The following is a 27818-nucleotide window of genomic DNA, read 5'->3' as shown; positions in this document are numbered from 1 at the left end:
CTGCTGTAGCTGCATAGGCGTAGGAACAGGGGGGGCCGGGGGGGCCATGGCCCCCCCACTTTCGGAGGTGGGGGGGCCAGCAATGTTAACTGGCCCCCCCACTTTTTGCTGACTTGTGCCTGTCTGTACCTAGGTACCAGTGCTACCACCCGGTAACTTGACAACAATTCAGCTTGCCCTTTAATGAAGATTCCCTTTTGTTTCTACAGCGTTATTGACCGCAATTTCCTTCACTCAATGAAGGAAACCATATCAGAGACAAGACTGTGGGTCCTGGTGACAGCATTTTGTTGAATACGAGGCACGGGACAGCGAGCACTGAAAAGGTATAAGACAATACTAGCACGGTGCAGGAGAATGCGTATACAAACGACCAACGCTTGACCGGATCTGCTTGGGGTCGGCATAGTTCGTCAAAGGCGTACTAGCTGGGGGCCAGGGTGACCATGAGCCTCGGCTCAAACAGGCTGGAGGCCAGCAATGTCTGTATCTGCCCTTCCCTTCCACTTTTAGTGCAGTGGCGGTCGCAGAGGGGGGATCAGGGCCATGCCCTTCCCCCCTCCAAAGGCTAATCAGGGGGCCATCATATCATTTGCCCCCCCCCCCCAAACAACCAATGGGCCCCCATGGGCGTATGGGGCTCTGGCCATTATTCGATTGTCACGAGGCTCAAGAATCCCACGCTAGCTATTAACAGCTCCCAAGCCAGTCTTTGAGGGTCCTACACTGATCTTGGAGGGCACTTCAGTGGCGGTCAAGCGCCGACATTGACCGCTGAGAACCCACATTGACCTCATTTGAGGGCCCCTAAACCGGCCTCAAGGGCCCAGTCGGCGTCTGAGGGCCTCACACCGGCCTCTGGTGGCCTCATTTCTGTCTCTGGGGTCCCAAGACTAACCTTTAGGTGCCTCTGAGGGTCCTGCACTGAATTCTGATTTCTGAAGACCCGATGCCGGCCTCTAAGGTCCGCATCGGCCTCTGAGGGTCCATCTTGGCCTTAGAGGTCCAACGCCGGCCCATGCCGGTCTTTTAGGGCCTCACACTGACCTCTAAGGGCCCATGCTGGCCTGTAAGGACCCGTCATTAGCCTATGAGGGCATTGTACGGGATTCTGAAGACCTGATGCCAGCCTCTGAGGCCCATCTTGATTTTTGAGGGCCTTCTGCTGGCCTCTGGGGTCCAACACCGGCCCATGCCGGCATTTTAGGGTCCCACACTGACCTCTGAGGGTCCATGCTGTCCTGTAAGGGCCCACATTAGCCTCTGATGGCCCAAGTCGGCATCTAAATGTCTCATCCTGCCCTTTGCAGGCCCTGTACTGGTCTCTGAGGGCCTCAACCCTCACCGGCCGATGGGGGGGGGCGGGTGCCGCCCCTCCATAGTTTTTTTTTTCGCGATAGCTCCGAACACGCCGGTGATAAAGAGCTGAAGCTTTGCATACCTGACCTTTGAATCAAGCCGGATCTTTTGACACCAACCGCATTTTCGGGTCAGATCAGGTCACTGACCCATGTGGTCATAAGTGAACCTCTGCACGGTCTTCAGATGTCGCAACTTCGCAACGCCCTCACTGCCAGAGGAGATTTCACAGGGAAATGAACCTTGGAGGACCTAGTATCCATTAGGAGTCTCACAACTTGTACATCTCTGATTTTTCCTAAGGTCATTTTCGTGACCTCACCATTAGGTATAAGTCAATGGGGATAAAATGAAAACTTTTTTCTGGCGTCGTAAACGATCTTCAACTATCTCAAGCACACTGAATCTTTCATACACTCCTTGCAAGGTTCGATGCGTCACTTTTGCAATGTTGACCTTGCGCGACGTCATTTATGAAGTTATAAGGGTCATATAAGTTTGTCGTCAATAACTACCGATCAAATTGAGCTAGCGAGTCGGGGAAGCCATAAATGGACTCAGGAAGACCTGCCGAATCGAATGATATGCGACATGACCTCCTTCGACCAATTTCGTGACCTGGGGGCGCTGACCTGACCGTGACCCGTGGTCAACACCCTCAGTTTACCTCGCCCAAACAAAAAGTACATCATTCGACGCGCCTGAGAGAGGCGAACACGATGCTGGCAAAATCGCGGCTCTGCGGCCGTTTTTTGCGAACTTATTCACCAAAAACGGAACCGTGCCTTGAGGCACTTGACCTGATCTCAGAGGTCACCGGTTGACCTAGAACCTTAAAATCGGGTATCGATCTCTGCGTCTTGTAACGGCGCACACGCTCGCTTTTCCGTGACGCGCTAGCTCAACCTGGAGCGCAACGGCGAGGGGGGTCGTACCCGCCCCCCGCCCCCTCGGCCGGCGCGTATGTAGAAAACCTATAGGTCCGGTCCGGCGAGGGTTAAACTGGCCTCTGATGCCCCAGACCGACCTCTAAAAGTCCCACACCGGCCTCTGATAGTCAATCAGCCCAGTTGCAGTGATCGCTGATATAAAACCTCTTAAAAACGTTATCATCATCATCATCATCATCAATTGTATTACGTCTAGAGACAAGACAAGCATGGGCATAACAAACATACACAATGCACACAAGACATACGCCAGAAAACATATGCACAATCATACCTACACCAAAACATAGGCATACCAAAAACAACATAACACTATCATATGGGTGGCGCTAATATCATTTGTATTAGTGCCCATGCCTCCCCAGTGTTCTGAGCCAGGAGCCAACTGAGCGAGTCGGTGACTCCACAGGGGGGTCTTGGGGTGTACATAATCTCAGGTGGGATATGACCTCCAGCAACCTGTAGAAGCACACTCATATTGGCCCCACATACGATGAACATAAATCTAACGATAGGCGCGCAGTGTCCCGATGAGGCATCCCCAAGAACAAGAGTGGCCAGGCTGGCAACCAGAATTTGGCGTAGGCGGTGATTTTCGCGGAACGCATCACGGAAGCACGCGATGATGGAGCGACGTAGAGTCTCCTGCACCTTCGGTATGTGCAGAGCAGCGAGCAAAGCTGTGTGGTGGGCTCTGGATGGCAAACGTAAGGCAGCTTTGACTGTTGCTGCTTGCCAGGACTCGAGACGAGAGATGTCGGCGGGTCCCAGAGGGCACAGAGCACAACCAAATAACAGGGTCGGGGATACTATGGCTCGCCAAAGGAAAGCTTTGTCAGGGCCAGGGAGCTGCGAGCTGAACAAACCCGCTCGGGAGAGACCGAAATAGGCGCCTCGTCCACGGGACACGCGTGCATCTACGTGCACTCGGCCCTGAAGGTTCGGGTGCAGCTGAACACCAAGGTGCTCAGTGTATTCCTTACACGCGAGTAACTGGTTGCATAAGTGCCACTCAGGTCGCTGGGCTAAAAGACCAGCACCGAAAATGAAACAGTGACTTTTGGTTGCGCTCGGAACCGGGTTAACAAATTCGAGCCTCCAGCTAACTGAGAATTCTGAAACAGAATCCAATAGCTTTTGCAAGTCAAGTGCGTTCCCCGACATGACTAGGAGGTCATCAGCGTAAGCCACTACTGGGACATGCTTACCACAGACCATTGCACCAAGGCCGGTAGCGTCCAGTTGCTGTATCAGCGGCCTTAAGAAAATATTGGCCAAGCATGGTGACAGAAGCGCACCTTGCCTCACCCCTCGTCGTACGGAAAACGCATCCGATATAGAACCTCCGAACCGAACTCGTGCTGAGAGGTCGCTATACCAGAAGGCTAAAACCAGCCAACTTCGGCGAGATAAGTAGTCTTTAGCCCGAAGTAGGATGCCAGCGTGCCATATTCGGTCAAAGCACTTACGAGCGTCGAGATTAGCGACGAACAGCGGGGATTCGTGCAACAAATAGTGGCCAGCCGCTTCCTGGACGAGTAGCGTTGCCTCTCTGGTGCCCCGGCGCTGAAGGAATCCAAACTGTAGGTCTGAAGGTCGGAAAGAAAGTTGGATTTCCCGAAGAAGCAGCAATTCGAGCAGCTTTGATACCGTGGACACCAAAGAAATTGGTCGGTAGCTATCCGGACAGTTTGGGTCCAAGCTGCTTTTTTTAATAAGTGGGACCACTGTGCTTCGCCGGAAGCTGTACGGTACTCGCATCTCGGCCAGGCTGGCAGATAAGAGGAGAGCGATTATGTCCAGAAGCGTTGGTGAAGAGCCATGGATAAGATGGTCGGCGGTGACACCGTCAGGGCCGGGAGCTGCATTCCTGTTTAGCTCCGTTATAAGGCCCGCTACTTCACGGGCACTTATGATCCTACTGGGACCCGGTGCTTCAAGCGCAGATGTCCTATATGCGTCTACTAACTTATGAACGGTCTCGTGCTCAGCTGCAAGCCCCTCAGAGTCACCGTCCCTGTGCGTGAGGCTGAAGTGGTCAGCAAGATCATCAGCCGAGAGTGTCGCACGAGGGGTAGCTGAGCCTCTCCGCGCTCTCTCAACCTGCCGCCAAAACTGTTTTACGTTACCGTCACGGCGAAACGCTGCCATCAGACGAGCGCTGTCGTCCACCTTGGCTCGTGCGGCTGCGACACGAGCTCGTCGATAATCTCGCCGTGCAGCACGAAAACAGCTGTGAAGCACCGTCAGCTGTGGACGATCTGATTCTACCCACAATCGGTGCCAAAACCGAGCGCGATCACGGGCTGCAGAGACAGCCGGAGTCCACCAAGACTTTGGCGGTTTCCAGCGGCGAGAACAGCCGGACTCGGACGCAGCTCGATGAATAGATGCCGTCAGGTGGCTGTCCAGCTGCTCGACATCCAAGTCTTCCGGATTGCGCAAAACCAGAAGCTGGGCTAGACGTCTACGGTATTCATCGTTCCGAACATCACAGCTCCAGTTTAACACCGTGCGAGCCGGTGAAAATGCACTCCCCGCCGCCTTCTGGCACCGCCTTACTGTGAGGGATAGTGTGCAAATCAGAGGTAAATGTGGGCTCAAGTTATCGATACATGGCTGAATGATGTGGCAAGACTGCAACTGACTAAAAATGAAGTCATGTGGTACTAAGATGTGATCAATGTGTGTCGAATAGCCACCGCGCTCATACGTATAGTCTAGTGACTGACTAAATCTGAACTCCGCCGTTACTAAGTCATGTGCGTCCAGAAGTCGCTGTAACTCGCGGCTAAATGCGTTAAAGCCAAATGCGTTAAAGCCGTTATAGGTCTGGCTGAGCCTAGCTGGGCCGTTTATGCTGATTTTTATAGGTAGGTATATTGAAAAGACTCCCTTTGCACGTTTCACGCTTGCTCGTAATGAAAAAGTTGCTGGATGCCTCTGGAATTTGCATGGGTGCCAACGGCTGCGGAGGACAGGGGAACGCGTCCATCAGTTTAAGTTGATGGACGGGAGTCTCCCTGAAATTCTAACCAATTTTGTTTTTGTTTTTGTCTCGATTTTTTTTTATCTCTGATCATGTTTGCGAAAACAAAGTGGCCGAAATCCGAGGAGAAATCGGATTTTGGGGGTAGGTTAGGTTTTGGACCTCTGGGACCTTGGCCCCCCCACTTTCGAAAACGTTCCTACGCCTATGTGTAGCTGCGAGAGGTCCTCTAGAGACACCCCTTCCTCACTAAGGTCCGGCTATCGCCACAAAGTTGGCCCCATGGAGAGGAGAACATTACAACAAAGTTGGTGCCATAAAAAGTGTCTCCGAACCACAAAGCGTGGTCGGAGGAAGGTGCGAAGCTTGCGATAAGTAATTAGGTCCAATGGAGATGTGGGTACCATACTCGTATGTCTTCGCATTTATATAAGCTGGACCGCATTGGGAGGCGGGCAGAGTTCTACCACAAAGTTGGGCCCCATGGACAGGTGGGCTGAGGGCCCTGCCACGAAGCCAGCCCCTCAGTGATGCAAACGGGGACCTTACCTCAAAGTCGGATCCCTTGGTGATGCGGGCTGGGGTTTTACCACAACGCTGGACCCTCGCTGAGGTGGGCTGGGGTCTTACCACAAAGTCGGGTCCCTCGCTGCGGCGGGCTGGGGTCTTACCACAAAGTTGGGCCCCATGGAGAGTCGCTGGCAGTTGTCGATCTCCTTCATGCACAGCTCGGTGGTCATGTGGTCGTCCGTGGCCTCGTCTCGCACTCCCCATCGCATATCAACCACCTGCAGCACGTGAAAACGGTCGGCAAAGTTTCAATGACAGCTGCCCCGCACTCCCAAGGGCATATCAACTACCTGCGGCACGTGCAAACGGTCGGCAAGGTATCAGTGACAGTTGCATCAGTTTCTGAGCTACTAAGAAATCGCAATATGCACAATTTTACAAATGTTAGATTTCCGAAATGTCACAAGCTGAACAGTGACGCGAAAGTCTGTTTTCTCCGAAGTATGCATTCATAGGCACTTCCATAATCGTATTGTGGGCGCTCAGAAGGCCGCAAAGCGTATAGCATGCGACATTATTTTCCATTGAGATGAAAACCCCGGCAGTCGAATACCACAACGCCCTGCATGACGGCCCTGCATCTTAATTGGTTAATTATTTAGATACGAGTTATACGCCGTTTATTCTTTCCAAACTCATCCAAATTTTCTCATCTTTAAAATTTCCTTGGACTCAATAAAACGTTAAGATAAAACGTCGAAACAAATTTACATACATATATCATATATATTTACGAAACATATTACATACATAACATCAGAGCTGGGCAAGTGCGTTCCTTTAGTGCGTTCCTGCGTTCTTCCGTACGTACGCACCGCCCTTTTTAGGAACGCAAGAACGCAGGAACGCAAAGTTTTTCAAAGGAACGCAAGTAAGAGGAACGCACTACCCGAAATTTTAAAGCGTTCCTGCGTTCTTGCGAACCACCCGAAATATTATATTGCTGCCAATGAACTCTGTGTCAAATGTTTGAATCTCGAGTACGTGTGTTTGCCGGGAGGCGCCACTTGTCGGTCGAATCGAGGAAGGCTTGCTTAGATTTAGTGGTGATATTTACTATTCGATTCGGTTTCAGGCATTAAATGTGTAAAGATTTTTAGTGGTGATGTTTACTATTCGATTCAGTTTCAGGCATTAAATGTGTAAAGTAAATATGATAACTTTTACTATGATACATCTTTTAACTTAACTACATATTGTTTTTAAGCAGGTCGTATTTTTGTTGAAAACCCTACGGATGATATTGGTAAAACGTATTTCAGATATTCGATTCGGAAAAGAGATGTCGAGTTGCTTTTCGGCCCCACGTCGCCATTCTGGGTATTCTGTGATCGATTCGCCCCGTGTTTGGTTGGGCCCGCGCCGCGTGGTTCGGCGATATTTTTGAGGGAGGAACGCAGGAACGCAGGAACGCTGACGCACTGAACGAAAAAAAATTGAGGAACGCTATTCCAGGAACGCACTAACCGCGGCCGGAGGAACGCAGGAACGCTAACGCACTACCGAAAATCGAGGAACGCGCCCAGCTCTGCATAACATATGTACACTGTAATCGACAACTGGGATCTCACCTGAAATTCGAGGCCGTGTCGCTCCCGACAGTAGTCCTTCAGGCGGGGGTAGGCCTCGGCCATCAGGGTGTTCCTCTCCAGGGTGGTGTCTGGAAGGGACCCCGACCGTCGTCAGTCCGTGAAATAAATCATTCATCGAGTGCACATAAATTGCATTCGCTCCGTAAGAATGATGAATGTGATGTTCTAATATGCAGGTACAATAGTGATGCATGACTATGTGCCGTCTCATGGTGTAATTTATGAACCGAATTTATATTCTTTCTTTTTTCTGCTAGAATAAAAAGTTATAAGAATGATGAGACAAGTCTAAAATTAATCCTGCAACTCATGAAAATGCACTCATGTTTAAATGTCAATTTTTTTCATCTAATACATACATAACACATATAACATTATTTGATTCGAGGTACAGCCGTTGTTCCCAAGGGGGAATGGTGTTAGGCTACGCGATCTGTCGCCGGGCTGCCGTATAGCGCTGAGCACGTGGCCTAACAAATCAGGGATGGGGATTCCCCTCCTAAAGTGAGAACAATTGATATGTAAGAGATAAATGAATCAGCAATAATGCAAATCTGTAATAAACCTTGAGCGTTGCTGCATTAACATGACAATAAACGCTGGTTTACCGCTCCCAGAAGCGCACCTAAATTACCTCATCCGTCAACAATTCTTCCACTCCCTGGCGCCTTCAAGGGCAGGGACTTCACCCGAAACATTTCTCTCGTCCAGCTAGCATCCGCCTGTGACCATATCCTTAATAAAACTGGCCAATATGTCAGCGAGCAAGAAATCGTAAGAATTACATCGCCAAGGCAGCAAACTCTATACATACAAACTAGCCGGACGGCGTGCCTAACAACAGGTCAGGCGGTCAGTCGCTCAACTCTGTTGCTCTTCCCCGTGGGATCTTAGCAACTGATCCTTTTGGGAGATAGCCATCACCACTGTCAGAGACGCGCTATTGTCGTCCAGCTGTGGCATCGGGGAACGGCCCGGTTATAGTTCGGGGACAGTCCGATGTAATAGCAGGATGTAATAGTAATAGCAGGACAGTCCGATGTAATAGCACGGTCCGTTTACTTACTGGGGGACGGCCTATTGTGGTAGCTAGGTGCTGAGGGCTGGGTCGGCTGTGGTAAGTGCAAGAGGACGCCGCCGCTGTTCTGTGAGGTTATGACTCACTGATCTGTAAATCTCTGACCTTGAATAGTCTCTGACCTGTGAAGTGGCAACCCTACGACAGGTGCCTGACCCTCTGACCCGTGCCTGATGACCCTCTGACTCGTGCCTGATGACCTTCTGATCCGTGCCAGATGATCTGCTGACCCGTGCATGATGACCCTCTGACTGACCTGTGAGTGATGACCCACTGACCTGTGAATGTGGACGAGGTGAAGATGCGCACAATCTTGGAACTGACGGGCGGCAGGTTCTGCAGACTGCCGGCGAAGATGCGGTCCACGGTGCGGTCGTCCATGGCGGGCCCGGCCGCCGAGGAGCTCGAGCTGCGAGCGGCAAACATGGAACCCTTCATAGCTCACTGGGTGTTTGTACACGCGGGGGCAGCGTGGATGACCTTAGGACAGTCCCCTGGTGCGGCTAAGGAGAGAGTAAGAGGAGCAGAAAGCCGGTGTTTGCAAGGAGATTGTAGGAATCAATTCAGGTTTAATGGCTCGAATAATAAGCGAGGAACTAGGATATGATTGGACAATTTGAGCTAGAGGTAGTAAATATTCCTATAAATGAGACCAGCAGCCTGCTCCGGTTCACAGAGCAGTGAGCACCCTTCACGCCTATGTGACCGTTTCAGAGACTGACCACACACCGCCAGGGCCCACCACGTGGCATCTCATTTCATTTGCAAACGATTCGCCTGCACGTTTAACAGTCTGAGAGGCGCGGCTTTCACACAAAGTGGCACTGAATTTGTTATAAACTACGGGTGACACTTAACACTATAATCTCCCCAGTGTCGTCCCTATTAGACAGCACAATCTGCTAATGGGGCGTTTGCTTGTGATGTGATTTAATATTGTAAAGTAGCTGCCGACAGCGAAGAAGCGAAGCAATTAATAAATCTTTGCACCAAAATTCACGTGTGAAATGTACCAACTATTACAGTTTTACCGTTTTGTAGATAAAGAAATTTGACAATATCTACGAGACAAGAATGAAAAAAAGAAGACAAATGTCATATCCATCCAATACGCTGACTCTAAACCCTGCACCTTTCCCGCTTCTCCATGTCCAGTGTCCATGTCGACGGCGGTCAGTGGTCACCGCAATATATCAGATTTACTGCATATTTAAACTCATGGAGATTGCTGGGAGCCCTGCAGGCACAGGGTCACTCTGAGCAGGTTTTGGTCCAGCTGTCTCAGTGCCATTAGGAAATGAGCCATACGGCGGAGCTGAACCCAGTGGCCCCGCGGGGATTTGAGGTCTGAAGTGTCAACTTTGGCCGTGAGCGCTGGGGTCATCACACTCCAAGGCGGCTCCAAGCCGCGCCATAGGGCAAGTACCCCCAGGGAGACGTAATGGCCAAGCCTCCGCGAGAGCACTGCTGAAAAATAGAGGGTGATGTCCTGGTGCCCTGCGATTCGCAGTACAAATGTTAAATGATAAAATAACGTTTCCGGGATCGCACTTTCAGCCGTGTAAGTTTCTTACGACCCACCGCTAAACCACCATATTGCCTACTCACCGATTCCGAAATCCGTATGCGAGGGTCACAAGAGCCGTCTATCGTCCTGAACTGGGGCAGCTCCGACTGCCGCAGGGGACAAACAAGCGACCGGTTGCCATGACAACCCCTGGCGGCGGCTGGTTCCGACCCGGTTCGACAGGTCGGGGGGTGGGGTAGAGTGCGCAGTTTGAGATATCGAGGCACTCAGTCACTGATCATGTGATAGAAAATATAGGGCGGCGAATATCGCTCCTACCATCAGGGGAGGAGATACATGGGATTCCCCAGCCCACCCCTCACCCCATCCACCCCAACGAGCCACGACAACACCGGGCCCATGTACAAGGATTTGTGGAGGCTCGTAAGCCGAAGATCTACATCCAACATTCAACATTCATACCATACACATGATCCCGGCACAGCAGTAGGTATATATTATCAGTGCCTACTGCTTACTCATGCAGGTTATGATCCAATCAATACCTGTCCGGCAGGGGTGCGGAGCCGGAGCCGGAGCTGGAGCCGGAGCCGCCGGAGCCGGCATATTTTGCCCGGAGCCGGAGCCGGAGCCGTGAAACAATATAGCCCGGAGCCGGAGCCTGAGCCGGAGCCGTCAAAAAAGGCGGCGACTCCAGCTCCTTTTTTTAAGAGTCCTCTTAATTTTTCCTGAAAAAAATTATTGATCTAGTTCGGTTTGACAGTACAAGGCAGTAAAACACGTGATATTCAAAAAAGCCTTGTTATGCAAATACAGAAGCAACGTGAACCAATCCATTCGTCTTTTTTCTTCCAGCCGTATTTAATTGCATACTGTATAGAGGATGTACTGAGTATTGGAGCCGGAGCCGGAGTCGGAGCCGCCGGAGCCGGACCATTTTACTCGGAGCCGGAGCCGGGGCCGGAGCCGTCTGACATTTGCACGGCTCCGCATCCCTGTTGTCAGGTGCAGCAATCTGCAGCTGCAGCCTGCAATGAGGACCGTGGCCGGTGACTGACCTATAGGCAGCTCACGATTCTTGGCACCGGCAGAAGCACTGGACCGTTACTCGGCCATGGGTACAGGATATGCATGAGGTGACGATGGACCAGATGGCATCAAAGGCCAGACAGTGAAGAGAAGGGATACAAAACTCGAGAAATATGCTTCGTTTTTTTTTATTCGACCCGACTGTTAAACATCTTGATTCTTGATGAAAACACGACGAGATCAGACAACTACATGCATACCTACCTACTCGGAAAACCTGTTAGTGTTAGTGAACAATGCATTGGACTGTTGAATAGGTACCTATTTTATAAAATAATTTTTATCTGAACCTTTTGAATGGGAGGATTCACAAGGACAGAGCCCCACTAAGCAGCAAGCATATTGTTGCATATTCCCTGCATTCTTTCTGTCAATCGGGTATTTTCTGGTCTATATTGGAAGAATTTAGAATCCGAAGTATAACGAACGCACATAGACAACCGCACACGGCCGGTCCCCTCACTGACTTCCGGTGGCTACGGCCTGCCACCAACCGCAACGACACCCGTCAGAGGGCTTATTAACATCGAGCCACATTTTTCACTTTGATGAGCCAAAATCCAACGGCTTTAAAATATTGTATTATTTACATACAATATTGTATATGTATTATGTCGTATTTCTTTTTAGGAGCACTCAAGAGCAGCAGTGACTTTTATGGCTCCGAGTTATCTGGATGAGCGATGCAGTACATGCTAAGGTACGTAAGCATATCAGGGCATGTTTTAACACACTAACTGCGTCCCATTTTGGGACGCAGCCCCCTGCCTTTGGGACGCAGTCCTCGTGAAATTTGGGCCACTGCGTCCCACACTGAAATGCCACGGTGTCAGCGGAAAAGTACTAGCAAAAATAAGTAACACGCGCCTTACCTTGCTCTCGGACCCTGCATCCTACCCAGTCTTCAAGTCCCTAATGTGTCTATGGGTGGAGTTTTTCCGGGGAAGTTGGTGGCAGGCGCGGATCCAGGGGGGGGCGACGGGGGCGGCCGCCCCCCCCCCCCCCATCCGGAAAAGGCGCCCATATCCCGCGGCAGAGAGGGCGCCCCGAGCAGAAGAGCGGCGACACAGCAAAGGTTCAGCAGAAATAGGGCGCCTCCAGCAGAAGTTGGGCTCACCAAGCAGGAGAGTGACGCCCAATTGCCCATTCCCAGCAGATGAGAGTCGCCCCAGCAGCAGATGGGCGCCCCCAGCAGAAGAGGAACGTCTTATTACAAGAATAAAAAGATACATTCTGTTGAAGGGCGCCCCTGGCAGTGGAAAGGCACCCCCAGCAGGAGAAGGCATCCCTGAAGAGGAGCGACGCCCCAGCAAACGGAGAGAGGCGCCCCCATTCCGAGAAGAGGGGCGCCCTGACAGCAGATGGGCGCCCCAACAAAAAAGGAGCTCCATAAGAAGAAAATGGGTGCCACTGGCAGAAGAGGGGCGCCCCAGCAGAAGAGAGGGGTCTCCAGCAGGAGACGGGCACCCAAAGCAGAAGAGGGGCGCCCCAGCAGAAGAGAGGCGCCACAGCAAAAGTTAATCAGAAATAGGGAGCCTCCAGCAGAGGTTGGGCCCGCCAAGCAGGATATGGGCGCCCCATTGACAATATCCGGCAGACGAGAGACGCCCCAGCGGCAGATGGGCGCCCCAGCAGACAGCAGCCGTTGGGCGCCCCCAGCAAAAGAGGGGCGCCCCATTACAAAAAGAAAAGGAGTATATTCTACCAAGAGGGGCGCCCCTGACAGCGGAAGGGCAACCCCAGCAGAGGGGCGGTGCCCCAGTAAAAGGAAGGGTGCCCCGTTCCGAGCAGAAGAGGGTCGCCTCGCCCCAGCAAAAAAAAAAAAAACAGGAGCCCCATAAGAAGAAAAGGGGTGTCTCTGGCAGAAGATAGACGTTCCCCGCAGTGGAAGGGCGCCCCCACAAGAGTGGCGTCTCCAGCAAAAGAAAAGTGCCCCTGCAAGAGAGGGGCGCCACATCAAAAGTTGGGCAGAAGTGGGGAGCCTCCAGCAGAATTTGGGGTCGCCCAACAGGAGAGGGCCGCCCTATTCACAGTAGAAAAAAGACTCTTCAGCAGCAAAGGGGCGCCCCAACAGAAAAGGTGCACTCGTAGTAGAAGTGGGACGCATCAGGAAGAAGAGGGGTGCACTTCTAGCAGAAGATGGGCGTCCCAGATAAGTGGGCCGCCTACAGCAAATTGGTCGTTCTTAGGAGGAAGAAATGAGGCGACTTAAGCAAAGTGGGTCTCCCCATGAGGGATTAGGCGATCCAAGCAGAGGTTGGTCGCTTCCGGGAGAAGTGAGGCATAACAGTATAAGTGAGACGCTTCCAGAAAAAGGAGGGATATCACCGGGAGAAGAAGGACTGCACCAGTAAATGGAGGCCACCTTTTTGCTAATCTCTTTTGCTAGGGTAGCGGTGCCCATCTACGACTTTTAACCCGTGCCGTGCTGATGGTCTGAGTTTTCCGTGTCCTGCTGGGGAGGGGGGGGGGAAGGGTCACACTCCCTCGTCTAACTCGGCTTCTGGGCCGCGTAGTGACACGCGATAAGCGGCATTCGAAAGATCGTCCAAAAACAGGACAAAAACAAAACGGTCATTTTTTTAGGTCAGGTCGAATGTCAGGTCACCAGAGGTCATCAAAGGTAAAATGTTGCCTATTTCAACATTTTTCCGTTTTCGAAGCAGCGGCACATAACTCGGAAACCAATAGAGCTATAGCGCCGCAGAAAAGCGCATTCGATAGCCCTTTCAGACAGAGGTCGATAAAATGCTTGGAGTTGCTCCAACGAACATCTTAGTCCCATCACTGTCTCCAACTTAGCCCTCGCCCGGCGGGAGGGGGGATGCCTCCCTAAGTTTTTTTTTTTTTCGCGAATAGCGTAAAAGGTGGTGTCGCGTAGCGCCGCAAAATTTGGCACAACGTCTGGGAATGAGCCTCTTGCGACATATCCTGAAAATTTCAGGTGCCAGTCATTTCAGGACCTGGACTATGACTATGAAAAGTACGACCAGTATTGGTACTCACACCTTTCCTTTGATTTAGACGGATAAACAGGCGCCATACCTATAAATTTGCCCAAGCAAATGATATGCTAGATGAACAATGCATGCACAACTGTCTAATCACTGCCAATTGCCGCGTCGGCACACCGGCATCTCCTCACCTTCTCCCCACACGGCCTTGACTCCCAACTCACACCATCACACTGCATACGGTGACCGGTCACACGGTGGATCTGAATGCCTACGTTTTCATGCCAAAGTCTGAAACAACTAACGATTATCATCAGCGTAGAAATGTTGAAATTTAGCATTTTAAAGCTTTTAACTTAAAACTTTATAAGTGTGTTTTAACGCACTTGTCCTTATTGATTGAGAAAAGAGCGCACTTTTGATCGTATTACCTTATACGAAGTAACGCAATCGAAGTGTGATTCCGGTCCACTGTGCGTTTTCAGGCGCGCTCGATAAAACACCCAGGCCTGGAGAAAGTTGGAAGGGTGATTTTCTGATCCTCCTTACCACAAAATGACCCTAAGCGAAAAAATGCCCGCGGGGCGCTGCCAACGCGTGCCAGCGGCCCTGCTAGTAAGGGCGAAAATCAATGCATGTGTATGCGGAGCACACCCTTAGCGCTACGATGGCTCCTTGGAGACACCTGGAGAAACCTCTGCCGGCAGAAGGGTCAGGTCCCTCGCAGACGGCGCGGCACGGCGGGAGCTTAGCCGGAAAGAGGATAAAAATAGCCGACTGGCCCGACTCAGCGAGGGGTGACCGAAGGGTGACCAGGAGTGAATGAGGGAACATACACGCGGTACCGAGCAGCCGATAACAGCACCGGACGATTAGAAAGTCATAAGTCAATGCTGTATTTTAGTCGTAAGGAAGCATCCATGTAGACGGGCGGACTGTCTCCAGCTCTTCCAAGTATTGCTAATATCTTGCTCCAACGAGCGTTGGCACGTTGGAAGTTTTATCGACCACTGCTTTCAGAGGTGTTACTGTAAGCTGCGCTCAGATTTGACCTCAGGTCAACGGTTTAGCCTTCAGAGGGCAAAAGACTCTAAAATAGCCGATTTACGAACAATGTTTTCCTGCAATAACTTTTGACTCAAGAGAGTCTCGACATTACGTTTGCCAGCATTGCGTTTCTGTCGTCGAGACACGTCGAACAAACTAAAGGCTGACCTTATGAAAAGTAATTTTGAGAATTTGACCTCAGGTCAAGGTCATGACCTGACTGGGAAAGGTCATGCTGTATAGCAGTCGATGCGTATCGTCGAGCTGAACACAACTGAGGTGTTTTTATCGCTCTAGCATGAATCTATCAAACGTTATTAAAAAAAACTGCTGTGGACCTTTCATGACATGGGATGACCTCTGGGACATAATGAGTGGTCACACTAGGTGCAATGTTCTTATTCAGTGTGTTAATTTTATATGTATCCCAATGCTTGATATTGTCTAGAATGGCGCTCGTCCAAAAGAGATGCCTTTCAGTTTTCTCCCAAAGACTTAATCATACCTACCTACCTAATGGAGACGTCGCACAACTGACCTGACCTTAGGTCACAGATATCGAAATTCCGAGATATACATTTCATGAATATTGTTGCTTTCATCAATCGCTGAAAGGTTCAAAGCGATCGTTCAGTCGGTATAGCAATGTTGAGCATTTGAACTTTTTCTTAGGTTAGGTCACTTGGCATAACCTGGTGACCTGACCTTCCATCACCCGCGTCTGAAATTTTTACAACATGTGCAGAAAAGATGCATGATAAGGTATACTGAAAATGGCGGCGCTGCGCTCAGCCGTTTTTCAGATATATGCGAAAAACCTGACGGGGAGCGCAATAACGCCCCCAGCACGGCGCGGGTTTTTAACTCCCGATTTTGAGGGTTTGGCGCCCCCTTTGTATGGAGCGCCCCCGGATTGCCAGGTCGCCCCTATTTCGACTTGCCGCCCCCCCTCCCGAAAATTCCTGGATCCGCCCCTGGTTGGTGGGGCAAAAAGGCATCAAACCTACACTTTCCGACTGTCAAGTTGAATAAAATGAGCAATGAATCAATTCCTGTCGTTGCAAATGTACCATTTTTCATAACACAGACATTCCAAAGCTCCTCAATGATTGATTTGCAAAGCAATAAAGTCTTGCAAATCAGCTAGAGTTGGTGGGGCAAAACACTCATTGATGGGGCCACAGACTTCTCTATATATAGAGAGAACTCTATGGTGGGGCAAAATAGCAAGTTGGTGGGGCAGCCGCCCCACCAACCGTATAGGAAGCTCCGTCCCTGAATGTGTCTTATCTGAGCGTCTGAGCATATAACTATGCTGTATTGCATATATGCTGAGCATATACAAGTCTAATGTCAGCATATAAACCAAACACACAAGCAACACTTTACACTGCCACGTGCCCACACACAATTACGTATGTCCATGTTTGTAGACATGTCAGTTCAATCACGGGCAAGGAAGCGCTTCAAAGCCCGTCGGAGCGCTTTCCGTCGAGAGCATTCACGTCCGGTGGCAGGCGATTATATATGTGTTGTGTGGGCGCTCCGAACCGTTGCCCTGTGGCTCCGAACAGCAGGGCTTTCCCGTAGATGGGCCAGGCCGCCGGCCGGCCGGCCCGTGACAGTGCACCGCTGGTGCCGGAGCGTTCACTCACTACCTCTCCATGGAGCTCAGCGTGGCGCTGGTGCGTCGGGTGCGGACCGCACACACCACCGTGCTGCTTCTCATCATGGGCCTGGTCGGCGTCGGGTGAGCAGATCAGCCGCCCACTCCTAAGTCCTACATGCTGATTCTTTTAATTCGTTCGAGCGACTTTAACGGGTAACCAAAAATCTCTGGATTTTTATATTTTTATAATATTGATATTTCGGGAAGGCCATTTTTTGTAACTCTACTTGCGGTTCTACTTTTGAGTCTCTGGGTTGAAAGTTTGATTTTCTGCAATTTTTCTCCGTGAACAACTTTTCCACGAAAAATGGCCGATAATGACTTCAGTTTGACCTCTTTACCTAACTCGTGACCTAAAATGACCTGGAAAGTGATTTTTCAAGAGTTGTGTAAAATTGATGCCCGGAGAGGTAGGTAGGTACTGAAAGTTTCAAACCGAAATTATAAGCTCTTTCTGAGTTATCTGCGAAAAACCACAGGAGGGCTCCCTCCCAACGGGTCGCGAGTTAAGTCGTTAGTTGCCCCCTTTTACGTTTTATGTGATATCTCCAAAACCTATTACCTGAAGTATGAAGTTGTTACTTGACTTCATGCTTGGTAAAACTTCAAATGAATAGCTACGCCACATCTGAAGAAAGCTTGGTGGTTGCAGCGCTCAAGATGACGTCACAGTGACGTCATAATTTTTGGTCGTTTTCCGATAGGTATGGATCTTTTTTTGATGTCACTGAGCATAACACGTAACGGTAAATGAAATTGAAAGCCCATCATTGAAGCATCAATTGTTACGGGGCGAGCGAAGCGAGCGTAGTCTTTCGTAGATTAACCCGGCAGGCGGTGGGCCTCCCGGCCACCTCCCGCGCGGTGGGGGGGGGGCATTTTTTGCCCCCCTCCCCGTATCTCCGAAACTACAGGACGAATCCGGAACATTCAAACGGCGTTCGATAGCCCTATCAAATTTGTCGAGAGAAACCAAATTTCATTGACCTCGGGGTCACCGATGACGTCACAGGTCAGGTCAAAGATTAAATGTTTCACCGTTCACGGGTCTTCTAGGGAATGCGCTATAGCACCAAGTAAAACGCATTTTGTCGAAAATCAGCGATAGGGCGTCAGTTGCCTAGTACATATGTTGCTATTAGAGGTCACTGATCATACCAGGTCAGGTCACAGGTCAGGTCACCAAGTGTCACCACATGAACCCAACTTTACTAAGGTTGTGCGATGCATGTTTTATGGCCAATTTTTCATTTCCAACTCAATGGTGTTGGCTATAAGACCATCAGATACCTACGGTTAAGGTCACTTTCTGGTGGAGGTCAGGTCAAGGTCAGGTCAAAAAAGGTCAAATTTCAAAGTTGATTGTTTTGCATAAAATGGGTATTATTGATTCGATGCAGCTCGTCACGGGGAGTCTAATGGTGGTCTTTGTTTTGCGCTACAAGGTCTAGAGTTGCTAAAAATTGGGTTTGAAAAATTGACGTCATTTTTTTATAAATTTAGTCCGAACCTTTTGATGGGAAGGATTCACAAGGACAGAGCCACCACTAAGCGAAGCTTGTTGCGATGACCCTGCCCTCTACCCTCCGATCGCGTAATTCCGATTCTATGGCAGAATTTAGAGTCCAAAGTTTAACGTGCGCACAAAGCCGCGCACGGCCGGTCCCCTCGCTGACTTCGCCTGGCTAGTGGCTACGGCCTGCCACCAACCGCAACCATACCTGTCAGGAGGCCCATAAATGTCGAGCGCCCGTCGCGCTTCGAACCCGGACTGTCATAACCGGGAACGCGTGCTCTCACCACGCGGATACCAACGCTCTAACCAACTGAGCTACAGGACCGGCAATTTTGTTTGACCAAATCTTTGTTTGACCTAATTTGACCAAATCTGCACCTAATCTGCACCAGATGTGCACCAAATGTGTACCAGATGGCCGTCGTGAAAACGGTTAATCTGTCTTGCTTGAAGATGGGTCTACGACCTCCCGGACAGACATGTGCATGGATCCGAGTGATGGATCTATGATCTCAGTGGATCTCGAGGCAAATTGTAGGTTCGGATCTATGATCCCACCGAATCTGGCGTGAAAAATTTATCCTGGATCTATGATCTCACAGGATCTGACGATAAACCAAAAGCACGTACCGGGACGGCCCGGACCACTTCTGCGCCTGCCATCTATCGGGCAGTGCTTGGAACTACAGCGGGCGCCGGCCGGCCGGGCCGCGCGTCGCCGTTACGGGGCATGGAGGCGAATGAAGTGGTGTAAAACCAGACAAATTTTACGCTTGTAAAGCAAAAAACTAAAAATGTACACTCACCACGGTGTTCAGGAAAGTACTGGGAACAATATGGATATAATTTAAAGCTAGTACGATGCGAACTGTTGGTTCCCTAGAGCAGTATTTACATACTTGTCGGAGATAGGACTTTAACAGGGCATATTTTAACAAATTTTTACTGCGTCCCCAAGTTGAGCAAAGGGCACTGCTACGACTAAGGGCACAGGGCAAGGAACAGAGTGGGACACTGAGGAGGGCAGAAAGTAGGGCACGGCAGGCTGCAGGGCATGACACAGGACATTTTAGAGGGAAGGCCGGGTACAGGTCAGGGCAGACAGCAGGGCACAGGTCGGGGAACCGGACAGGGCAGGGACGCAGTGGGTCAAATTAGCAGGGGCTACGTCCCAAGGCAAGGGGGCTGCGTCCCAAAATGGGACGCAGTAAGTGCCTTAAAATATGCCCTGGACTTTAACATTACCGGAGCTTCTAAACTGCGCTCGCAAAGTACTTGATTGTAAATATTTGCATTTAGAGGCAAAAATCTAAAAATGTACAGTCAGAGCGTTGTTCCCAATACTTCTAGGTACATAATGAGCATAAATTTAGCTTGAAGTGTCATCACACATTGGTTCCCAGTCCAGTTTAAAGCGACACTTTGTGCCGCAGAGCCTATCTCTTCCAGTGGATGGCGGCTGGCTGGCGGTGGACAAGACAATTCTTGAGTGAAATGAAATCGTTTTCTTTCATAGAAGAATTTTGAAGAACTCGTAATAATTGACATATGACCGTTAATTACAGTGTACAATTTAAAGTTCATGGCAAATGACAAACTTTTAAACAATGATTGTGAACCCCAGTACCGCTGCGCGAGTAAGCAAGTACTCGACGCACGGTCTGCCCGCCACTTCTGAAAATGGTCCGCGGCCGGCCGGCCGCGACCCGACACGATGGATCTATGATCTGAGTGGATAAGTGTTTCTATGTCAATAAGTGCCATAAAACTATGGATTATGACGTGTTATCACATAAAAGCACTAATTAAGAACGTTTGTGAGTTGCAACGAGTGATCTTTTGGGATTTCTGTGTTGACCAAAAATAAATGAGGATCTATGATCCCACTGGATCTCAAGAAAAAATACTAGACTCGGATCCATGATCCCTACGGATCTCTCGATAAATTAAAGAGCTGGATCTATGATCCCAACGGATCCGAGATCAGGATCCGTGGGATCAGATCCCAGATCCATTTTCTCGGATCCATGCACATGTCTGCTCCCGAACATTACGCTCTCCCCCAAAACTGGGTCAATAGTGACGGTTCGAGTTAAGCATGGAAACAGAGACTTCTAGGTCTTTGTAGTAAAGCACTGTGCGTCTAAAAACCATTTTGGGGTGCATTATTCATCTGGATTTAGTGCCTGGGTTCTTATAGCCTCACAGTACCGTGAGCCGCCTGGCCTTTTGCATAGGGGCCAGGCGAGGCGAAACAGAGGCCTTTTCCTTTGCCCTTATGGGGCCGATTTGGGATCGAACGAGTGTTCCACCCCGACATGGGTCATGTAGAAAAATAGTCGATCCCTATTGATGAGTTGAACACATTCCAGATAATTTCATTGCCGTATCATGTCTCAATCAAGAGTTGCTGTCGAAAAAATTGATATTGACCTTTGATGACCAAACATGACCGTATGTCATTGTTTATCATGTATAGTGTTAGTTTGACTTCGCCTGTCAGTGGGGGTCCGCCCTGTTGGTGATCACTTGAATAAATAAATAAAATAAATAAATGACCCTTTGAGTGACTGCTGGCCATTAGCTGCGCTATGCCCACTGCACAATAGCGGTCGCAGCCGATTGCAAAAAGGAGGTGAAGTCGAAGAGCGTCAGACTCGCGGGATCCAATACATTATTCTTCGTTCTGGTGTTGCAGGCGGGAGGGTACTTATTTGTGTGTGTCGTGAAAACCACGGTGCTAAACGATGCGAAAGCTCACATGGTTATACCACAGCAGTTACATATGATCATATCTCATCCTCCTGTGAAAATGTTGACCCAAGTTTGCAAGTAAACTAATCATGGCTCTGTCGCGGTCGCAACCACACTGCGGCGAGACGACTTTGCCATCGACACGTGACGGTCACGCCCCCCCCCCACCCCTCCTACTCTCAGAGCTGCTGTCTGCCTGACAAAACAGCCGAGAGCGCCGGCCGCCGGACTGTGCCGTCAGCGACACGGCGGAGGGCATTCCTAAGCGTTCAACAATGACCAGCAAAGGCCACACGGTAGACATCGTGCAAGCCAGCAATCCACTCTTTATGGCATCACAACAGACGACCATTCGCTGCACAACTGATGATAAATTCCATTAATGAATTGCGGCCCAATTCAAATTTCATGCGCTAGTGCGATAGTCCGCACTACACCACAGGCGTGTAGTGCGGTACAGTCTACATTTCAGGCATGTAGTGCGGTACAGACCACAGTTCAAGCATGTAGTGGGGTACAGTCTACTTGTCAGGCATGTAGTGCGGTACAGTCTGCAGTTCAGGCGTGTAGTGCGGTACAGTCTACGTTTCAGTTTCTTCCGAAGTTTTCGTGATGGGGGGGGGGGGGGTGATACAGGCTGCATTGATTTTCATTTTGCCGGATTTTGTCGAAGCCAAAGCCGTATTCCTGTTTATAAACGATTGTTTTCAGCAAGAAGAGCACAAACCGGAGGCTGCGCCACAAAATGCTTTTAAATCTGCATGCTATTCATAAAGCATATTTGCAATATTATGCCTTGGAACGCGCAATGGATCATTTAAGGCAAGATGAAAAAATATCCGGCATGAACTTTCATGATATGGTCTTAAAGGGACTCTCCCACCTTAACATTAGATTTGAGTTGAGATAGCCAAAATGGGGTCCCTGGCTCACAATTACCGGTTTCGGCACTCACAACATCGAGAAATGCCTTAAATCGGAAATATTGAATTTCAAAATTGCAGCATTTTGATTTAATGCTTAGGAATACCCCTCTGAATGTGTGACGTCAGCGCAAATATCTAACGATTTTTGAATGTTTGACTAAAACGTTTTGTAGCACGCGGTGGTATATGCTATTTGCGCGCAACATCTGCCGCAAACGCCGCACTTCTAAAATAAAGTCACTAGAAACAGCGGAGATCCCAATAAAAGTAAACAAAAGTAAAAGTCTAATATCTTAAAAACCGGTGAATATTTTTCGGTGAAATTTGGTAGATATTCGTTTTCGCTCTTTCTGAACCGAGCGACATCACTTTCATGCCAATTCATAAACTTTTTTGAAGGTGGGAGGGTCCCTTTAAGGAAGAATGTCCGGAGCTGGAGCTGGGGTCGGAGTCTGAGGCGATTTTTGAAACCGAGTCGGAGTCGGAGAACCAAAAGATAAATTTGCTTCACAGCCCTGGACTTGAATGTACTGTTTGCTTCCCGCAGTGTCTACTGTCTAATTCACTATGAAACTATACATGAATAATATGTTGGTAAATTTAGGTCAGCTGCCAGAACTAAAGCCAAATAAATGGAGTGTGCAATACTGAAGAATGAAGTATGAACTACATATGATGGTGGTGGCAATCTACCTATAGGTGATAGCGGCCTATGCGGTACCTACTCTGTATATGCATAACACCCTGCACAACTTTTCAGCATTCTGCTTCAATCACTTGACGTTCAACGTCGCTTTGAGAACCACACTGGCTCAAGCAATCAACTGCGGGACTGCTATCGTGATCTGGGGCGCGCTTACCACCGGCTGAGACCTCGCGACTCCAGTCCGGAAGGCGAGGCGTTCCGGACGCGCCACTGGTGGCTGATGGCTGCCCTTGTCCGCGCGCTGGACATTGGACAAGCTAGAAGTACCCCACTGGCTGGGCAGCGGCTCCCTCTTAGGTATGCATATTGTAATCACGTATATTCATTCATGTGTATCGGGTAAGGGGGTGGAGTTGGTGGATGTGTGTGAGCCATGGGTCTCTTTAGCACGTGGCTCATGCTAAAGAAGCTAAACAAGTCGGGCAGGATAGAAGTCTCAACCTTCCAGGGTGTGGGGGGGGGGGCATTTTTTGCCCCAACTTTAATTTTTTCGATATATCTCAAGAACCGCTGCGCCGATCGTCACCAAACTATCAGTACCCTCCCGTGAATAGCTATTGCACATTGTGACCAAATATGTTTACAAAGGCTATGATAAGTTGGACGCTAATGACGTCAGAGTGACGTCATTTCTGCCATTTTCGACCAAAAAAAAAGGTTTCGCAAGAAGAGCTGTCAGGCCTACAGCTTTAGAGATACAGAAAATGTTTTTAAGATAAGAGGTGTAGAATTTAAAGGGCTACAAAACTACTATCTCGGATTTTTGAATTTTTTGGATTTTAGCCCCCAAAAATCAAAAATAGATTTTTTGAATATAGTACCCGAAAAAAATCCAAAAAGTTTTTTGAATTTCGAAAAACCGGAACATATGTGATAGTCCCTACCGTCTTCTATCTACACACCAAATTTGAGATCGATACCTCTTTTTTTTGGCCAAGTTATAGCGAAAAACTGTTCAAAATTGATGACGTTAAATTTTCAAACTCAATTTTTAGCAATTCTAGACCTCGTAGCGCAAAACAAAGACCACCATTAGACTCCCCGTGACGAGCTGCATCGAATCAATACCCATTTCATGCAAACATATCAACTTTGAAATTTGACCTTTTTTGACCTGACCTTGACCTGACCTCCACCAGAAAATGACCTAAACCGTACCTGATAGTCTTATAACCAACACCATTGAGTTGGAAATGAAAAACTGGTCATTAAACATGCATCGCACAACCTTAGTAAAGTTGGGGTCATGTGGTGACCCTTTGTGACCTTTGGTGACCTGACCTGTGACCTGACCTGGTATGACCAGTGACCTCTAATAGCAACATATGTACTAGACAACTGACGCCCTATCACTGATTTTCGACAAAATGCGTTTTACTCGGTGTTATAGCGCTTTCCCTAGAAGCCCCGTGAACGGTGAAACATTTTATCTTTGACCTGACCTGTGACGTCATCGGTGACCCCGAGGTCAATGAAATTTGGTTCACCGCGACAAATTTGACAGGGCTATCGAACGCCGTTTGAATTTTCCGGATCCGTCCAGTAGTTTCGGAGATACGGGGGGGGGGGGGGCAAAAAAAATGCTCCCCCCCACCGCGCGGAAGGTGGCCGGGAGGCCCACCGCCTGCCGGGTTAAAATTTCATCACTGTCTGTAATTCATAGTTTTATGTTTATAGTTCATGGTTTTATATGTAGAATATCCAAGACAGTTAGGATAAATGATAACAATAACACGTCAAATGTATATTTAAACACACACAAAGCTTTCGGTATGAAAATACCTTGATCACTGTGTTAACAGAAATGAGGACAGAAATTGTCACCGGCAGCTTGTACAAAAATATAAAATAGCACTCGAAAAATAGATCACAATCACGAGATTATCTATCGGGGTCCTGCCACTAAGCTTACTGCGCATGTTGCTAAAGTTATAAATCCAGTTCTAGTATTGATGGTATCGCGTGCTTAGAAGCGGCTCACATATCAGCACGCGATACCATCAATACTAGAACTGGATTTATAACTTTAGCAACATGCGCAGTAAGCTTAGTGGCAGGACCCCGATAGATAATCTCGTGATTGTGATCTATTTTTCGAGTGCTATTTTATATTTTTGTACAAGCTGCCGGTGACAATTTCTGTCCTCATTTCTGTTAACACAGTGATCAAGGTATTTTCATACCGAAAGCTTTGTGTGTGTTTAAATATACATTTGACGTGTTATTGTTATCATTTATCATGGTTTTATGTTTATATTTATCGTTTTTCATTCATTCAAATGCATTTCAACGATCACAGACTGATGATTTCAGTCGATGTTTGAGCGAGTCCGTCAAAAAATGTTGGCGAAGTGCAAACTAGTCCAGCACTGCGACAATCGTCAATTTGTTAACACCACCTTACAACACACCTCTCCCACCTGATGTATTTGAATAGCTGGGGTATACAAAAAAAGCTTTCCTTTCCTCCGCTACATCGCAGGATAAGAAGGCAGGGGTGAAATGTACAGCTAGGAACTATGTATGTAGGCACCTTAGTGATGTGGAAATTACTTTTTGAGAGTGAAGACAAGAATACCGTGCTCCACATGCTACTTATTGCGTATTGCTTACGCTGTGCTCCTTGTGGCAGGGTTCTTCCGTCAGTGCGAGCTGGTGCCGGCCATGGGGGACGTGGATCTGGAGGTGGCCATCGAGGCGCTGTGGGAGCGCAACATCACCGTCCCGCAACTGATGGAGGCGGCCAGCGCCGAGGGCGCCCAACTCCGACACCAGTTCGGCCTGCCAGAGGACAGTCTGGAGCTGTCGTTCGGCGACGGTAACGGCACGCGGCTCGATGTGTTCTTCTCCTACCCGCAGGCCAACGGCACGCGCTACATCGGCGGCATCGACACCGACACGCTGCAGAAATACAAGTGGGTTGTAATTGAAACGGTGTTTGGCATGACTCGTGGTTGATATTATGGCGCTGCGTCATCACCTTGAATCTTTCAACTGATGACGGATGCTGCTCTGCTGCAGTCGTCTCTGCTGCGTAAGACGCGACTGCAGAGCTCTGCAGTCGCAGAGCTCTGCTGCAGTCGCTCTGCTGCGTAAGGGCAGTTCCATCGCCTTAGGCGATGGAACTGCCCTTACGGAAATTCTGCAAGTAATTCAAACAGGTATGAGGTGGACGTGCCGGACGGCGCCAGATCAAGGTTTTGTCAGGAGGAGCGAAAAACAACAACAAAAAACGCCCTTTGCCCTTCCCCCGCAAGCCTTCAATCCTCGACGTTAGGGCTTAGAAGTTAGGTGCCGCTCATGTTTTACAGGCGGTGTGCGATCTATCACTTCGCCATCATCGTCTGTCTGACTGGGTGGTGACCGTGTCGTCTGTCTGATCGCGGGTCTGTCTAACCTTGTGATCTGTCTGACCAATGATCATGTGGTCTGTACCGTGTGGTAACCGTAGGATATGTCTGACCGTGTGGTCTGTCTTATCATGTGGTGACCGTGTGGTGACCGTGCGGTGACCATGTGGTAACTGTGGGATATGTCTAACCGTGTGCTCTGTCTTATCATGTGGTGACCGTGAGGTGTCCGTGCGGTGACCGTGTGGTGACCGTGTGGTAACTGTGGGATATGTCTAACCGTGTGCTCTGTTTTATCATGCGGTGACCGTGAGGTGACCGTGTGGTGACCGTGGGATATCTGGGATATGTCTGACCGTGTGGTCTGTCTTATCATGCTGGTGACCGTGTGGTGTCCGTGTGATTTGTCTGACCAGTATAGTACCTATATCGCCGGTTCGTGTCCCCCAGGTGGTCGTACCCGGACTTTGAGCTCTGCTGGGCTCTGCTAGACGGACTGAGGGTCGGCGTGCCCTGTGAACCCTCCGTCTACTTGCGAACCTTCTACGGGCCCGACTGGGCGTCACCGCCGCCCGAGGGCCCATGGAACTACCGCACCGGACACCCGAACGTGGTCGAAAATGGCCGCTGGCCCGAAAGCATGAGGGCTGAAGTGTTTCAGACATTCGAGGTCTGATGTGATATTTTGTGGATACAAATGCTATTTATTTTGTACAATATTGGTACGGTCATTTGGCCATTGGGTCAGCGTTCATTGTTCTCAGTGCTTATGCTATGCATAAGTTAAAAAAGGGCTTCAAAAGTTTGGTGTTTTTGACCACAAAACCAAAGAAAGGTAATCTGTAGGACGATTTTGCAAGGAACGGCGAAATTTCGCCATGCGATGTGTACATTCGTTTTTGGTTTTTGCGTGTCACCTTCATGACTTATGTATGTTATTGTGCATAAGCGATTCTGTCCACCGTACATTTGATATGCATGTTAATATGTATGTTGAGCTCCTCGTCCCAGACACTTTGGGCGTATTGCGGCACAGCATACCCTGCTAGGGCGAGGCCGTGCGGCCCGGTCGCGATTGGTGATTGGTTGACCGCTGACCACGTGACCGAGGCGAGGTCGAGTGGATGTGCTGTGGCGGAGGGCAGTCGGACATCACAGCTGTCGCGGTTGGTGGTATTGATCGGCACTGATTGTTGACGGTGTTGAATAAAAAATATGGTAGCTCATCTGACGCTCATACTATCAATGAATATGATTGAAAAAATAGTGAAATGATAGGTACGTCCCACACCACATGGGTTAATTGGAACGTTAAGCCTAACGGTGGAAACAATTATATTAGTGAAACAAATTGATGGAATTTCTTAAAACATTTCCATTGGATTCACGAGCGCCAGTTAATTATCGTACCTATCTATAATGCTATAACTGCTCAAAGTGGCGTTTCAATGCACAAAACTCTTATTGGAAATTGGGAACACCTGAATAGCTATAAGCGCTTTTGACCTGCAACAGATATGTGCTATATGGTTATGTTGATTAGTTACCATGTGTGAACGCACGTTGAACAATAAACAAAACGAAGTGATCAACAAATTTGAAATTAATACCTCTATTTGACGTAAGGATGCAAAAAACATGTTTCTCGCCTGAAAAGACACACACATGATAACGCTCTGTTCAGAACGCTCTCTGGGCCAGAATTGGCGCCCTTTGCTTGTGCAAAGGTAAATTAAACAAT

The 27818-nt window shown here is 49.2% G+C and overlaps 2 protein-coding genes across 6 annotated transcripts in view; one reads left to right on the top strand and one right to left on the bottom strand.

Moving 5' to 3' along the window:
- The window catches only part of LOC122384508 (NACHT and WD repeat domain-containing protein 2-like), a 61648-nt gene extending 52717 nt beyond the window's left edge, over nt 1-8931 (bottom strand). For 2 of the 5 annotated variants that reach the window (XM_043372016.1, XM_043372017.1), the window contains exon 1: nt 5970-6119. In XM_043372016.1, the coding sequence (XP_043227951.1) occupies nt 5970-6077 (108 nt within the window). In that variant the 5' untranslated portion in view covers nt 6078-6119. Of the gene's footprint in view, nt 1-5969; nt 6253-7439; nt 7529-8816 lie in introns of those variants that run through there. The other 3 variants (XM_043372018.1, XM_043372015.1, XM_043372014.1) reach the window with 3 other exon arrangements.
- Nucleotides 8932-16800: 7869 nt separating this feature from the next.
- On the top strand, nt 16801-26907 carry LOC122384507 (fukutin-like). The gene is made up of 4 exons (XM_043372013.1): nt 16801-16906; nt 22782-23024; nt 25360-25642; nt 26528-26907. Exons 3-4 carry the CDS (start codon nt 25392-25394, stop codon nt 26751-26753), a joined length of 477 nt encoding a protein of 158 aa, XP_043227948.1. The 5' UTR covers nt 16801-16906; nt 22782-23024; nt 25360-25391; the 3' UTR covers nt 26754-26907.
- Nucleotides 26908-27818: the final 911 nt, after the last annotated feature.

Source organism: Amphibalanus amphitrite, unplaced genomic scaffold, assembly GCF_019059575.1.
Source record: "Amphibalanus amphitrite isolate SeventyFive unplaced genomic scaffold, NRLGWU_Aamphi_draft 000192F_arrow, whole genome shotgun sequence".
NCBI lineage: Eukaryota > Metazoa > Arthropoda > Thecostraca > Balanomorpha > Balanidae > Amphibalanus > Amphibalanus amphitrite.
This window is presented reverse-complemented; position numbering and strand designations above follow the sequence as displayed.

Bases quoted from the DNA above. Each gene is read 5' to 3' on its own strand.
- LOC122384507 (XM_043372013.1), top strand. From the start codon at position 25,392: ATGGGGGACGTGGATCTGGAGGTGGCCATCGAGGCGCTGTGGGAGCGC. The intron at 25,643-26,527 runs GTGGGTTGTAAT...CGTGTCCCCCAG, and splicing joins GACACGCTGCAGAAATACAA to GTGGTCGTACCCGGACTTTG.